Source organism: Mustelus asterias, chromosome 15 (genome assembly GCF_964213995.1).
Source record: "Mustelus asterias chromosome 15, sMusAst1.hap1.1, whole genome shotgun sequence".
In the NCBI taxonomy this organism is placed as follows: domain Eukaryota; kingdom Metazoa; phylum Chordata; class Chondrichthyes; order Carcharhiniformes; family Triakidae; genus Mustelus; species Mustelus asterias.
This window is the reverse complement of record NC_135815.1, coordinates 28998776-29015435: the sequence shown is the minus strand read 5'-3', so window position 1 is coordinate 29015435 and position 16660 is coordinate 28998776. Positions and strand designations below refer to the sequence as shown.

At 40.4% G+C, this 16660-nt stretch overlaps 1 protein-coding gene across 1 annotated transcript; it reads right to left on the bottom strand.

The window, feature by feature from the left end:
- Positions 1–489: 489 nt before the first annotated feature.
- Positions 490–14817, bottom strand: prop1 (PROP paired-like homeobox 1). Its single transcript, XM_078230656.1, has 3 exons — positions 14718–14817; positions 3019–3260; positions 490–885 (listed from the first exon to the last, which is right to left on the bottom strand). The coding sequence occupies exons 1-3, from the start codon at positions 14815–14817 to the stop codon at positions 490–492; spliced, it is 738 nt and encodes a 245-aa protein (XP_078086782.1).
- Positions 14818–16660: the final 1843 nt, after the last annotated feature.

Here is a 16660-nt window from a genome sequence, read left to right as displayed (position 1 = left end):
ATAATTTAAATATAACCCCTATTTTTTTCACTATACTTCCTATTTAATAAACTTAGCAGGCAATTTCTGGTACCTTTCAAAGTCAAAACCCAAGAAAGAAGGGCTTAAGCTAGGTAAAATAGAGTTAAAATACATTTATCTCCATCTTCACAATTTTTCTAGATGTACTGCACTCAGGTGTTGATAAATATTTTATTATCAATAATATGGGGAAGGGGGGAGTTCAGTATTCCTAAGGCAGCATTGATCACAGTATAAAGCACTCGGCTGCTTGATAGTGGAAGAGAAGCTATTAAAACAAAACCCTTTCAACTTGGAACTGGAAATACCCAGCACGACCTTCACCAATTATTCAACGGAAAAACAAATATTGATTTACATTTGCTTTAATGCAGTTTTCTAACTAAGTGCAGCGCTAGCAGATAATCAGGACAGAGGGTTACATTGATTTTTACTTTGCAAAGTGAGAATGACCTTTGTAGTTAGCAGTTAGTTCCAGTGTGCTGGTGGATCCAGACCTGGCACAGGTGCCAGGGAAATCATGGATGAGGGTAAGCCAGCCGTGGGAGTGTTAATGGAGCGTAGAGGAGTGTACCAGTCATCGTGTTGCCGTGGCGGGGGTGGGGCAGAGGGCAGGTGCGCATGAGTGCTGGTGCAAGTGAACTGGCTGACAGATGCCGGAGAACCATAGGCGCTTGTTGCCATGGAAGAGAAACGCGGTATGTGGTTGATGGCATGCGGATAGTGGTACGGCCTGGCTGAAGTAGACACGGGGCAAACACCCGGTATCAGGCCACTGCAGGCTGAGATAACAGTTGGAGGGATTGACTTCTGAATGGCTCGTTCTTGTTTCCGATGCTTCGCACGTCTATTTTGAAACCACACCTTAGAGAAAAGAAATCGTGTTAGCAAGGATCATCCAGCAGAATACACACTCACTAACATCACATAGTCCTGGCCCCAAGTTTATATTGTAAAAATTATGATATTCAAGACTAATGTAAATAATGTTAGGGTGGTCCTACTTGGACATGAAGCAGAAAATTTGTGGTACCCCGTTCTGTCAAATTCCTGCTCCAATTGGGTTAGTTCCTGCAATACCCCTTTAGGAATCCCTAAACTTTAGCTCTGTATTAAGTTCCCAGAATTTTGAGATATGTCGCTATAAGACAAACAGAGATTTTACTTGAATATGAATTTCTCAAATAAAGTAAATGAGAGACACTAAAGCATAGCAATGATTTTCTATACAGGTCAGGCACCCTGTTGGGATTTAATATAGCGTGAGAAATAGATTATGTAAAATATGCTGAATTCATGTTAAATACACTTCATTTCTTTACAGGGTTAACTCATCGAATCAATGACTGCTCCTCCTGAAATGTTGCTTAAAAATTGTTTGCGAAGCAGCTATGATGTCGCCCTCTTGATATAAACTAGAAGTCCTGATGCTGTATAGCACAAGGAATTAATTTGTTGTCAAGCAAACAATTTATTAATGTGTAGATAAATGGTTTGGACAATATCACAAAATATCTATTCCACCCTTTCCTATGTAACATTTGTAAATCACACAGACTTTAATTGCATAGTTTACAATATAATCCAAGATTTCCATGTTCAAGTGGCACAGTGGTTAGCAGTGCTGCTTCACAGTGCCAGGGACCTGGGTTTGATTCCCGGCTTGAATCACTGTGTGGAGTTTGCACATTCCCCCCATGTCTGCATGGGTTTTCTCCGAGTGCTCCAGTTTCCTCCCACAGTTCAAAGATGTGCGGGTTAGGTTGATTGGCCATGCTAAATTGCCACCTTGTGTCGGGAGAACGAGCAGGGTAAATATTTGGGGTTACGGGAAAGGGGCTGGGTGGGATTGTGCTCGGTGTAGACTCGATGGGCCGAATGGCCTCCTTCTGCACTGTAGGGATTCTAATCTTCTATAATTCTTTGTTTGAAAGTATATATGATCATATCTGAATATTTCCTGTAAAATGGCATGTGTTTCCAATCATTTACAAAGTTTCAGTTGTGATGTCCATCAACAGTAATTTGGATATATAGTGCCACTAATTTAGAGGAGGAATAAATGTCAGCAGAAGATGTGGAGAAAATGTTGGCAAATTGATGGAGGTGATTTTCAGCCCGTGTTCACCATCATAGAGAACGATCACGTGGGCTGAAGACCCGGGGAGAATTGGAAATGCCGGCGATGACTGTTGAGGTGGGTGGAGAGGGAGATGCTGGTGCTGACTTGTTGTGGGAGGAGGGGGGTGGCAAGAGTTGCCAGTGTTGATTGGGGTGGAGGGAGCCCTGACACCTCCATGATCAGGTGGGGCAGATGTTATTTCTTGGTCTGACCGGGATACTCCGATCTCAGTGCAGTGGCTTTATTGACATGTTTAGGCCCCGCCCATCAAAATGATGGAGTAAAATGGCCCTGCGTTTTTCGAGAAAGTGTCATAAGATCTTGCGAGAAAACTTGCCTATTGGTTTGCAGTCAGATCCTGACACTTTGCCATGTATAATATGTCAATGGGAGGGGGATTTTCCAGTCCCTCCCTTCGGCGGGATCTTCTGGTCCAGCCAAAGGCAAATTCCTGCGGCAAGTTCCCCGGCGGCGGGACGGGAGAGCCAAGCAACACGGTGTAGACACTTGGGGTGGTGGGGGGGGGGTGTGGGGGGGTGGGGGGGGGGGGGGGTGGGGGGGTGGGGGGGTGGGGGGGGGGGTGGGAGGGGGGGGGTGGGGGGGTGGGGTGGGGGGGGTGGGGTGGGGTGGGGGGGTGGGGTGGGGGTGGTGGGCAGCAAGTCCCACCAGGAACCAATGACAAGCTGCTGGAAAAGAAGCCGCGGGGGGGGGATAATCCCATCCAATGATGTGGGGAACCATTAATAAGTCATTAACATGAAAAACAATATATGTATATAACAGAAATCTATTGCGTAGTTGCACATTTTATAATGATGCATTTTAACTTGGTTGATTAGTTCTGTTCAAAAAATTGAATTTCTCTGATCTCTGACCTGGATGCGTGCCTCATTAAGTTTAGTGATCTTGGCCAGCTCCTCCCTACAGTAGATGTCTGGGTAATGGTTTTTACTGAAAGTGGCCTCCAGATGTTCCAGTTGCTCCTGGCTGAAGGTGGTCCGATGGCGCCTGCGTGCAGGTGTCGGGTAGTGAGTCTGTCCATGCACATTGCCTGGCAGCAGGGAATTACTTCCTGAATTTGAACTTCCAGAAAACTTCTTGTAGACACTGTTATCAACTGAAATGGAAACATTTTCAGATCACTGCTTTCAGTATGTTGTATTACAGAAAGGCCACATAGAAATCCTTCCTTATTAAAGGTGGAGTGCCTTCCAAAGCAATGGAGACCCATCATGTCATGAAAATAGTAGGGCATAGATTTGCAATGTTAATATTTGCCATTATAAAGTCATTTGCTCCACTGTGGAGACTTCAAGTCGAGAAGAAGCACTTTGTCTTTACAAGTATATGTTCAATTCCTTTTTCAATGGTAATAAGTCAGTAATTAAAACAAAATGCAAATCTTAAATGTCTTGACCAAAGCCTAGAAATTATTCCATGCACGATTATTGTATGAATTCTCAACACAATTTCATACCATTATTTTATCTGCTGCTTAAAAAGATGCATTAACATTTTCAAGCCTTTGCTGAGCTTTGGAAGGTTCTATCACAGGATCAAGCTCTGAATGTGATTAAATTAAGATGCTTTTTGAAAACTACCTCTGAGCAAACCTTGATCATCTGACATATTACGTCTTTATGTGACTTGGTATCAACATGTTTTAGAATGCTCCTGTGAAGCTACTAGGAACATTACGTTAAAGAGTTGATATAAATATTGCTGTTGTTCGGAAACATACCTAATTGAAGTAAATAGATGTCCAATTAATATATTTAAATCAGTTCAAATATAGTCATTTAGACAACAATGCTAATGAACTAGGCAGGATGAAAGTTCCACTCAACAGCCAACCTGCTCAGTAATACGCTGCATGGTTGGTCATTGAAACTGACTGACACTGAGGCAAAATTTACATGGTCCCTTACTTCAATTAATTTGGATTGTGAGGGTTCCTGTGATTCTTTGCTGCAATGCTAAGGAATTTAAAAGGTTGGAGATTGCTTCCTTTTGATTGGTTTGCCTTACGAATCCTGACCAAACATTTTCAGTTTATTATAGGTGCCATTTTCCTTCTTTGTTCTAGTTGGACAACAAGCTTGAGCCACGAGTTTCTCAACAGGGAGGCCTAGCATTCCATCAATGTCCAGTTCTGTGTGACCATTGCTGTAGAACTGTGCAAATCTGTGCTAGTTTTGCTGGTAGCTACCACTGTATTTTCATCCTAAGTCACTCATCCATTTCTGCTCTATTCCACACCACAAGGGGGCAAGAGATCCTCTGCACACCTGACTAATGACACTTCTCCACAACTCCATCACATCTGAGCCCAATAGGTATAGTAGTATGGGATTGAATGGGACATCACTGAGCACGCTATTGCACCTTAAAGCTGAGGTTTTTGTTTGAGAGTTCCCTGCAATATACTCCAGACCAGATGGGTTATATCACATTTGCATTGTGCACAACATAGCTACACAATGAGAATTGCAGATGGAGAAGGCACAGCCACAGCCAAAAGGCAGCATCTGACGAGGAAAATCAAATGATGATCAGAGAGGATAAAAGAGAGAATCAACTGCCAGCCAGGTGGCCAAGGAGCAACTGATCTCAGCATCTTCAAAATTACTCACGTGAAAAGTGCAAGAAATTCCTCTTGTACCTCACCTTCCTCCCTGCATTCTGCACTATTGAAAAGTCTCACTATTCCACCAATTTCTATGGCCGGAATTATCCACCTCACCTGCAGCTGAGATTTTCCGGTCCCGCTGCAGTGAATGGAGATTTGGCTGAGCGTGCATTGTAAAATCTGAAGTGGTGCTGTTCATGGGCAATTTCACAATGCTTGTCTGTACCCACAACTCATCAGAAGCTTTCATCAAGCAGGCTATAAATGTCTGCCATGTCATGATGCAAGGCTCTGTGCCTTCTTAGGCAGGGGTGTTAAGACAAGTCCAGGAAGCTGCTCTTCCTGCTGCTGGACCTCTCGGTTCAAAGTAATACAGCATAATTGGTGTGTATGCTGATCTGATACATCACAGAAGGCATATGGAGATCACTTGGCTCACCACCAACTTCTCAAGGACAATTATGGATGGGTAATAAAAGCTAGTCTAGCCAGCGACACCCACATCCCATGAACAAACAAATAAAAATAAATTTTGACTGCCAAATTCCATGAAGCTCATGCACACACAGTTAAAATTTTAAAAATCTATTAATCATCTATCAATATATTTAAATTAGCAACCTGCTTCTTCCGAGATCATTTCTCACAAGCAACCCCAAGTGCTGTCAATTCCAGTGCTTTCGACCTATGTGCTCCCCCGCCCCCCACCAATCTGAAATATGTACCTTCATGGGCATGAATGAAGCCCAGTCCATCACACAAACCAGCCTCTCATCCATTGACTCTGTCTATACATGCCGCTGGCTCGGAAAAGCAGCCAGCATAATCAAGGACCTCACGCAATCTGGACATTCTCTCTTCCACCTTCCTCCAACAGAAAAAAGATACAGAAGTCTGAGGATGTACACCAATTGACTCAAGAACAGCTTCTTCCCTGCTGCCATCAGATGTTTGAATGGACCTACCTCGTATTAAGTTGATCTTTCTCTGCAACCTAGCCATGACTGTAACAATACGTTCTGCACTCTCTCCTTCTCTATGAATGGTATGCTTTGTATAGCGCACAAGAAACAATACTTCTCACAGTATAACATTACATGTGACAATAATAAATCAAATCAAAGACCTATCATATATTAAACTGATATTTCTCTGCACCCTGGCTATGACTGTAACACAATCTTCTGCACCCTCTCCTTTCCCTCTCCCCCTATGTACTCAAATGATCAAATTATTACTCGATTATACAAGGGTAGATCTAAATCTCAGGTTGGAACACAATAGATTTAATTACAAGCAAAACTTTTCAGGACATTTTCTAACTGACGTCTTCCATGTCTGTCTCTAAATCAGTCATAGATTTGGCAGTGCAATACACCTTCATGATTGTAAAGAAATGCAATAGCAAAAAGCTTCATTTTTGTGTTCACCTTCTTTTGTCAGTTGAGTATTAAAAGGTATAAGATCTGCATTTGACAATAGGTCAAGTCCTGGCTTTGGGAACCAGAACTGAGCAGAGCCAGAATCTGATTATTCATCCGGACGTGAAGATGGTAGTGGAAACAAACATTCAGCGCTGGATCCAGGGATTAAGCTCCACCATATCCACTATACCAACCTTACTGGGAAATGTGGAATTTGATAATCACTTGGTTTGAGTTCATATAATTCAATATCGTGAGAAAGTGTACAAGAACCAGAGCCAGACTGTTCAGCCAGAAAAAACAAAACCAACAAAGAGACTAATTTGTCTGAAAAGGGTGGTGAGCTTACTGGTGCTACTGATTAGCAAGGAAGTCAATTGACTGTGCCTAAGTAACAGGCTTTAGAATTAGAATGTAATACTGTACTTCAAGCTTTGTGCAAACTCATTAGTGATCCTTGTAACTTGGTGCGCATCAGTCTTTGCTTCAGGAAGCTGTGTTTTACAGAAACTGCTGACATTAAAAGAGCATGAATAATATTTTCAACTATGCAATGGAATCCTCCTTTTACAATATTGCATTTCTTTGATTAGTGGATGGCTCTCATATTCAGAAAACTAAGATAATTCTCTTAACCAAATTAAATCCAATTTAAGTAGTTTAGTTTGCTTGCTTGCTTTAGAGTCCATTCCTAGAACTGCACACTTCATTTGATCTCAAAGTAATTAGTTGCAGATAAACCGAAGCTACAGACCCCCGAATGTCTTTTGGCACAAACCTGGAATTTAATTAGCTTACCACCAAGAAGCAGTGTAAGTTTCCTGCCTCTTTGCAAGAAGCACCAGTTTGCTCTTTAACGCATTGGCTCGGAAGAGGATCTGAAGCTATATGGGAAGGATGATAGTCAGTGATACATCTGAAACAATACAACTTGTACGCTATAAAATGTACCTTCGATAGATTTACATTAAAAATGGTCCAAGACACTGCACAGGGACATAATTATGAATAAATGGGAGCTGAGCCAAAGATGAAAATATTAGGAAGAATGACAAAAACTTGGACAAGAAAAAGTAGGTTTTGAATATGGGGTGGAGAAGGACGGTGTGGTCAGCTATGTCAAAGGCTGCAGAGAGGTTGAGGATGATGAGAGACAGGGTATCATGGTTGCAGTCATTGAAGATGTCTGCTGTGACTCTGATGATGGTCATTCCCATGCTGTGGCAGGGGCAGAAACCTAATTGAAGAAATTCAAACATGAAAGTAAGGTATGAATTTGAGAGGCAGCAGCATCTTTAAGGATTTTGGAGATGAAAAGAAAGTTGGAGGTGGCAGAATAGGAACGTAAATGCTAAATTATTCTCAATTTAGGTAAGTGTGATGTGTTGTTCCATTTTGGTAGGAGAAATAAGGTACTTTTTAAAAATTTATTTATTAGTCACAAGTAAGGCTTACATTAACTCTGCAATGGAGTTACTGTGAAATTCCCCTAGTCGCCACAGTCCGACGCCTGTTCGGGTCAATGCACCTAACCAGCATGCCTTTCAGAATGTGGGAGGAAACTGGAGCACCCGGAGGAAACCCACGCAGACACAGGGAGAACGTGCAAACTTCACACAGACAGTGACCCAAGCCGGGAATTGAGTCCCTGGCGCTGTGAAGCAGCAGTGCTAACCACTGTGCTACCATATTGTTCAACTCCTTGGAAGAGAAGGGCCTTAAATGGGGCCGAAATGCACAGGCATCGAGGGGTACAAATGCATAAATTATTAAAAGTATACAGGCACAAATAAAGCCATATTTGTAAGCAAAATGCTGGGATTCATTTCCAGAGGAATAAAATTCAAAAGCAGCAAAGTTATGATAAATTTCGATAGAATCTTTGTTAGATTAGCTATAGAGTATTTATCACAGTTCTGGCTATGTCGAGAAAGATATAGGTTTAACTAAGGGTAGAACAATTATGGAAGACTGAACAGGCTGGAGCTCTTTTCTCTAGAAAATTGATAACTGAAGGATCCCCATATTAGATGTCTTTAATGCTATGAAATGATTCAGTAAGGTAGGCAGAGAGAGGCTATTTCCACACGGAGTACCAAATAGACCAATGGATAAAATGTGACATTCAGGAGAAACTGCTTTCCCAAAGAGTAGTAAGCATGTGGAGTTCACTACAACATGTAATGGTTAAGTTAAATAGCATAGTTGTATTTAAGATGAAGCCGGATCAGCACATAAAGGAGAACCGTAGAGACTATGATTCTGATTATTGACTCGCTGATTTCCTGCACCCTCTGCCTTTAACCAGGAGGTGCTCCCAAACATCTTGGGAGCTTCAGAGCTCTTCGTTAATGAGCTGATCTGAGATTGCTGTATCCAATTATGGTCTTTAATTCACTGCTTCCTTTCTGAAAGGCAGTGGCATGATATGTGAAAACAGGAGACAAGACAGTTGATTCTGATTGCAGCACTCATTCAATGATTCGTAACGTAAGGAACATAAGAAATAAGAGCAGGAATAAGTCATTTGGACCTTCGAGTCTGCTCTGCCATTCAATATGATCATGTCATGTATTTTACATCAGTTACATCATCTTACAGTATCCCATATCCCTCAATTCCTCTCGTATCCAAAAGTCTATTAACCCCTGACATGTATAGACAAAACAACTGAATAAATGTAACTCCCAGAGGTAGGGAATTCCAAGAAGTAGAGAATTCCAAAGATTCATAACACTTTCAGCGAAGAAAAACGTCCTTATCTCAGTAGTGATTCCTTATACCCCTAATCTTACACTCCCTAGTCCAGGGAAACATCTTCCTAACACTTAGATTGTCCTTAAGAAAGTGTCCCTTTGTTGCATTATCTCTAAGGGAAGTTGATCCTTCCTTAGATAAGGAGACAAAATTATACACAGTATGCCAGGTGTGGTCTCATAAAGGCCCGGGGCAATTTCAGTAAAAACTTCTTTAATCCTATACGCCAATCCCTTTGTCATAAAGGCTAACATATCATTTGCTTTCCTAATTGCTTACCATACCTGCATGTTGACTTTCTGTGATTCATGTATAAGGACACCTCTGAATACCAATATTTCTCAGTCTTTCACCATTTAAAAAACATTTTGCTCTTCCATTTTTCCTACCAAAAAGTGAATAACTTCAGATTTCTCCATATTATGTTCCATCTGCCATGTTCTTACCCACTCCATTAATTGATCCAAATACTTTTGCAGTTCCTCCTCAGACCTTACTTTCCAACCTAACTTTGTATTGTCAGCAAACTTGAATATATTACTCAATCTCCTCTTCTAAGTCATTGATAAACAGCAGAGGCACAAGCATCAATCCTGGTGGAGTGCCACCAGTTTCAGTCTGTCAAGCTGCAAATGACCCTTTTATTCCTACATTGTTTTCTGTCCATTAACCCAACCCTCACCTGTATGTTAATCTATTTCCCAGATCCCATGAGCCCTGGCTTTCTATAATAACCTTGTGTTCAGAATATTATGGAATGCTTTTTGAAGATTCATATACGTTACATTCTTATAGTGATGCTCAATTGCACATTGCCAACATTTATATGCATACTTTTTGCCCATAATGGTGCACAGTATTCAGCTACTGTGAATACAATGACCAAGTGGCTGGCTGTAGGATGTGTGTATCTTCCCCTTAGATAATCTGTGGATTAAATGAATACTAGCTAGATCTGCTGATGGTTAAATTATTCTGAGCTTGATATACTCAAGTCACAAGCTCCAGGAAGTGAAGAAGAGTTTGAGTTGTAAGTGACTTGGAGGAAGAATTTTCTGCAGATTCAACCAATGAGCAAGCTGGCTAGTCAGGTATCAAAATAACTCTGGAGTACCACAGGTCGAAGTTTAACAACACCAGGTTAAAGTTAACCTGGTGTTGTTAAACTTCTTACTGTGTTTACCCCAGTCCAACGCCGGCATCTCCACATCATGAGTACCACAGGTCTACATGGCTGAGTTCGCAGATGATTAATTCTGCCGCAGAAGATTGGCTCAGTCAATTCCTCTTCGCTAAGAATTACATCTTGCAAGCTCAACCCTAAAGTGTCCTTGCATACTTCTCAAAGTGTCACTACTTGGTAATTAGATATTGACAAGTGTAGGTTGAAACTCTTAATATATGGACAACAGGTATTTCTACGTTGTGAATACGTTTTCTAAGTTAGATTTTATCAAGTGCCTTCTGAAAGTCCATAGAAACATCATCCATTGCATTACCTTCATCAACCTCACTGTAACTTCATCAAATAGCCCAGTCAGGTTATTCAAATATGATATATAGACACTGTTGATTAATGTCTAGTTCAAACTCTTACGTACAGTACCACCATTCTTAGAAATGTTCATAAAACCAAGCTTTTGCTGACAAGTAGCCTATATTTTATTACTAACTGCAGATGCAGTATAATGCGGATAAATGTGAGGTTATCTGCTTTGGTAGCAATAATAGGAAGACAGATTATTATTTGAAAGGGTGTAAATTGAGAGACATGGATACTCAACGAGACCTTGGAGTTCTCGTGCATCAGTCACTGAAAGTAAGCGCGCAGGTACAGCAGACAGTAAAGAAGGCAAATGGTATGTTGGTCTTCATAGCGAAAGGATTTAAGTATTGGGGTAGGGATGTTTTGCTGCAATTGTATAGGGCATTGGTGAGGCCACATCTGCAGTATTGTGTGTAGTTTTGGAGTCCTTATCTGAGGAAGGATGTCCTTGCTATAGAGGGAGCACAGCGAAGGTTTACCAGGCTGATTCCTGGGATGGCAGGTGCATCACATGAGGAGAGATTAAGTCAGTTAGGATTGTATCCACTGGAGTTTAGAAGAGTGAGAGGGGATCTCATAGAAACTTATAAAATTCTAACAGCGTTAGACAGGGTAGATTCAGAAAGAATGTTCCCAATGGTGGGGGAGTCCAGAACTTTGGATCATAGTTTGAGGATAAGGGGTAAACCTTTTAGAACTGAGGTGAATGTAGTTGAGGTCTAAACGTTGTCTGATTTCAAGAAGAAATTAGATATAGCTCTTGAGGCTAAAGGGATCAAGGGATATGGGAGGAAGGGGGTATCAGGATATTGAATTCAATGATCAGCCATGATTAAGATGAATGACGGAGCAGACTCGAAGGGTCAAATGGCCTAATCCTGCTTAGAGTTTCTATGTTTCTATAAAAACAAAATATTAAGTTAGAAATCATTTTGCATAGCAGGATCTCCTTAATTTGGGTCACCACATAACTGCATTTCACAACTTACAAGTAAGCCCCTGGCACTACTGCCACTCCAAGAGGAACTGATGAATATTGGGGCTTCAGCTAACCTGTTTGAGTATTAGCAGTTACAAAGGGGAATTGATCCTTTTTTAACTAGGAAATGATGCATGCCAAGCCCTAAGGAAGCAAGGCAAATGGCTTGCAAAGGAGAAAAGATGATCATCATTGACACTATAAATAATATCTCCAGAGATTTGGTGATATTTGATATTGTTTATTGCAATTTAGCATTATCCGTGTATAATTGTACCACAAAATGCTTTAAACCATATGTTCATGAAGAATACACTGAATCACTATGAAGGATGATAAATTATTGATTAAGATATCATAACTCTAGCAAAAAATGTTCATGCAAAAATGATGCATGTATAGAAACACGGGTTTTGTTCTTATATCAGTAAAGTACAGACCTTAGGCTAAACTTTTGTAACAATCTATTCTGATCTAGAAGATTATCTTAATTTGACAGCATGTGTGGCTGAGTCAAATGACAACAAGAATTATTGGAAGTGACTTCAACGCTCTCAATGAACACTGCTAGCATTCATTTCAGATGATGATATAGGTTCTTGCTAATTTGATTTCCATTCCAATTTAATTGTCCTGCCCTATCTCTTTGACAAAGTTTTTGGTCATCTGACCAATTATTGGTTTCTGTAGCTTAGTGTAATTTTTTTATAAGGCTGCTATGAACTAGCTTGAGCAATTTTATCATGTTAAAGTGTTATATGAATAAAAGTCGGTTGTTTACTAACAGCTTAGATATTATTACAAAATAAAACACAAAGGAAGCATCTACTAAATTATCTTTCAATAATTAATTAGGATAAATATACATTTTAAGAGTATAATGATAAGTTTTAAAGCTTATTTATTAGTGTCACAAGTAGGCTTACATCAACACTGCAATGAAGTTACTGTGAAAATCCCCTAGTTACCACACTTCGGCGCCGAGAATTTAGCATGGTCAATGCACCTAACCAGCACATCTTTCGGAGTGTGGGAGGAAACTGGAGCACTCGGAGGAAACCCACACAGACATGGGGAGAATGTGCAGAGTCTGTACAGACAGTAACCCAAGCTGGGAATCGAACCTGGGCTCTGGCACTGTGAGGCAGCAATGCTAACCATTGTGCCGCCTGATGTAATGTAATAACGTAATGTCAGAATGGATAATAGCTATGTTGTGTTGTATATTGCTAAAATGATTCAATTCTTTGTTTAACTCTGCTCTTTCACAACCTTTGAGAAACAAATTAACACATAGCATTTCACTTTATTTGTATATAATAGTTAGCAATCACATACAATAGGGCAAGACAAAAGTTTATATTTCGCTCATCTTCATCTCTCCAGTTTGCAGATTCGTTTAACAATAACTTGACTGAAGATGTGTATTATGTGGGTCCTCCTCTAGTTTTCATATAATTGGTGATACAAAAGGTTAACATTAAATTGATTTTTTTGGTCAGTTGGATAGTTAACATTCTTTAGATGAAGGACACACTTATTTCACTGTCATCAAATGAATCATTTCTTTCATGTACAGATCTAAGGCATTATTTCTTGAGGTAACCCACGCAGACACAGGGTTGTGATGTGTTAGATTCACATTTACACTTTTGCAAGCTTTAATTGGCTCATGTTAAATTGCCTTTCCAGTCTTTGTATTTTGTATTTCCAGTTGTATTAATACAGACTGCTACTGTAATCACATTGTAAAGTTTGGCAGATCCTTAGAGTGCCAATAGAATAATGGAATCTGACGGCACAGAAGGAGGCCATCAAGCTTGTTTTACCTCTGCCGAATAGATGAGTGGTGAAAATATATCCACTAATATCTAACACGGGCCTTTTCACAAATGAATTATAAAACCCTGAGTAATATAGTATTGAAAATATTTTTTTAAACTGTCATTATATCCAATGCTGACCTAAAAACTATTCCTATCGACACTTACAATGTTTCCCATTTTAACCTACGGATGCTAGGTTTCATATCGAAAACTGTGGATATGAATTAAAATATCTCGTGGCCTTCAGCCCTTTTCCTGAGCTGTAGTGAAGCGTTAGGCCAGGGCGTCACCGTATTTACCGGGGACGGATGAACAAATAAATGGGTGGACAGCATAGCCCAGGAAGTCACTTCCAGCAGAGAGTTGACCTGGTGTTGTGAAACTACTTACTGAGCAGAGAGTTGACCGTGTAGATTTGGAGTGAAGAAGCTTTTCTCTACCTCAGCTGCAATTAGATTTTCCTTCCTTTCCTATCTGACAGTCAGACCATTCTCATCCGGTGCCCGTTTCATTCTAACATTTTGATTTTTTATGGCTGCGACGGTCTGGGATTCAAGTCAATTATTTGATTAGAATTTACAAGGTATTTAACTTACAGCGGAGGAACGGTTAATTTGTGCGTTTTTACAGGGGGTTCCAAAGTTTTGCTTGAAGCTGGTATACTTGGTCACAATCGTGAAAGATTCAGATAAGACTGCGGTTTGACCCCCTCCGCCTCCCAGCCCGGTTCTGCAGCCGAATTTTCATTCACCTTTAGTAACCCATCGCCCAGATAGATTTTATATTTGACACAACTAAATAATGCGGTTCCTTATTCTCTACGAAGACACGTGTTGCTTAAACAGACAGAATACAACCGTGTATACAAACTATTGTCTTGGATGTGTACAATTGTATTTATTTCTGCTTATTCTTTAAATTCCTCATCACAAAAATATTAAAACAATAGAAAAATGGTTTTTGTTTTGAAGTGGGGCTGCAGGCAGGGGTACAAACAGATGAGATCTTCTTTAAGACCAACACCTCTGAATGCTAAGTATTAACTTTTCAGAATCTCCGTATTTGTCCTTCTATTTTCATTTATAGTCCTGTACACATGGTAATGATGAATAATACCTGTATAACATTACCTCGAAGCCAGGGTAACATTACCACGAGGCATGAAGCCATGACTCTATAAATGCTTATTATACAGATTTGCGATACCTGTATGGGCTTATTACTTACTATATAGCCGGATGAAATATTGTATGAATGTATTATATGGCTTAAAGCTGTAAGTGATTAAATCACTAACTGATCGTGAGCATGTAGCAATGAAAGTACCATATGACTGGAACTTTTGTATGAACATGTATTCTATGAGTGGCTAAAGTATGAACATATAGTTATATTCCTGTGAAAAGTACTCACCTGCCGTGAGGGAACTGATGTGATCTGGGTAAAGGTCTGGGAACTCATCACTTTTTACCTTGCCTCCCCGTCCACTGACTGGCAGCACTTCTTCCGCCATTTTCATGTTATGGGGAAGGGTGAGCAGTCAAACCTCAGGCCTCCAGCTTCCAGGGAGGATTCTAATTCACCTCTGGACGCGGTCTGACACCTTTACTTGGTGGCACCATGACATCACCAAGACTCGAGCAACCAATCGTCGGCCCAAAAACAAATAAAACTAATGAAAGTGGTTAGACTCGGTAATGAATACGATGACCTCTTTATTGCAGACAAGCAGTGGCATGATTGAAGGACAAGTGAATGGGCTTGTGCTTCAATTCGAATAATTAAAGTGCGCTGGAGTGAAATGGATGGCAAGGAAAGTGAAGGGGAAGCGTTGTGGGTGGCTGCATGTCAGCACCCAGGTGGACAGGGCGTGTGGTTTAAACTAAGCATCCCTTTTGTGTAAAAAAAACTAATTCATCTCTAATAACCCAGATGACATGCCTCAACCCGACAGCATATACAACATTGAGACGTGCCAACAAGGCAGAGCAGTTTCTTCAAGGACAATAGTGGATTTTTGAAAAAAAAGGTGATTGCCCAATTTCGATCCCAGTCGCCCTCTATGTGCTTTCTCCAAAGTCTTTAACTTATAGTACAATTATAAGAACAATAAACTTGGGAGTTGTAATCGAACATGCAATTTCCTCGCCTTTCCTCTGTCATCAATGGCTTTATTTATGGTTCAGATCGTGCTGGGGTGGATTCTCAAGGTTTCCTACAATACTGCAATATCGTTCCCGCGAAATACTCGGTAGCAATTTAAATACGGGACGCAAGAAAGTATGAAGTTGCAGCAATTTTTATTGCATCTTTCTCATTGCACGTGTTTCATTTTTGATTTATCCGGATTGTACTGTTCACGCCAGTTTCTCCGGTAGGATTATGTTGCCGGGATGTTTGGTCTAACTGTTTCCTCCATGTTAATAGTATTGCAGCCTTACAAAGTGCCGAATACCGAGTTACCCAAAACCGACCAATTTCTGTTATTAACCCCGCGCAGAAGTGTTGCAATATCGTATTCTTGGAATTTTCTGCATCAGTCACAGGGAATACAAAACATCGCAGGAGACTTTATACACCGACCCGTTGTTTTACTTTTTAGTTCAAATTAGAACGCTCAACAATCAAAGTAAACTGAAATCAGAACATCTCTCAGTAAAGACCTGGATGCTAAAAGCTCCTTCATTAAATGTTTAGATTGCTGTTCAACAGGACAGTAATCGTGTTGTCTCTAATTATAAAGCAATTAATGGAAGGAAAATGGAGCTAATTGCTTCTACACAGAAACTGATGATTACAATAAAAAAACCCGTTAAATATAAATCGATTGAAACTAAGTTAAAGGAAGAGGACTCTGCAATTAATGTGACTCGATCCAACAAGAGCCTGCAGGCAGATCATAGCGAAATAAAAAAAAGAGACAGGGTTACATTGGGTGCATATATAAGTAATCAAAGTTAATGCCAAACAACATGTGTAACGTCACAGCGAAAACAAATCTCATCCAAGGGTACAGTGTCTTCATGGCCTTGATCGCAGGTAGGTTTGTTCCTTTAAACACGATTTGTGTTACGAATTGTCTATATCACGATATTTTTCTTGTGTGTGTTAAATTGTCTTTAATAAAGTGTTGGACACACCGTGTTTTACCTCCTTGAAGATACGTTCTAATACAAATCGGGACCAAGTACGTGGACACTGGTTGGTCACTTGTGCGTGAAGGAAAAGAAGGCTTGGATTGATAAAATTCCACTCCGGGACCTCCCAGTGCGTTGCAGGGGCAATGAAGTACGTTTGAAGTCTCACCTTGTGTTGCAACGTAGCAAAGTTCCACACAAGCAATGAATTGTGGCGAT

Coding starts and splice junctions, on each gene's coding strand:
- prop1 (XM_078230656.1), bottom strand. CDS start 14,817: ATGGCGGAAGAAGTGCTGCCAGTCAGTGGACGGGGAGGCAAGGTAAAA. Junction 3,261..14,717: donor CATCAGTTCCCTCACGGCAG/GTGAGTACTTTT, acceptor TTTCCATTTCAG/TTGATAACAGTGTCTACAAG. Junction 886..3,018: donor TTAATGAGGCACGCATCCAG/GTCAGAGATCAG, acceptor CTTTTCTCTAAG/GTGTGGTTTCAAAATAGACG.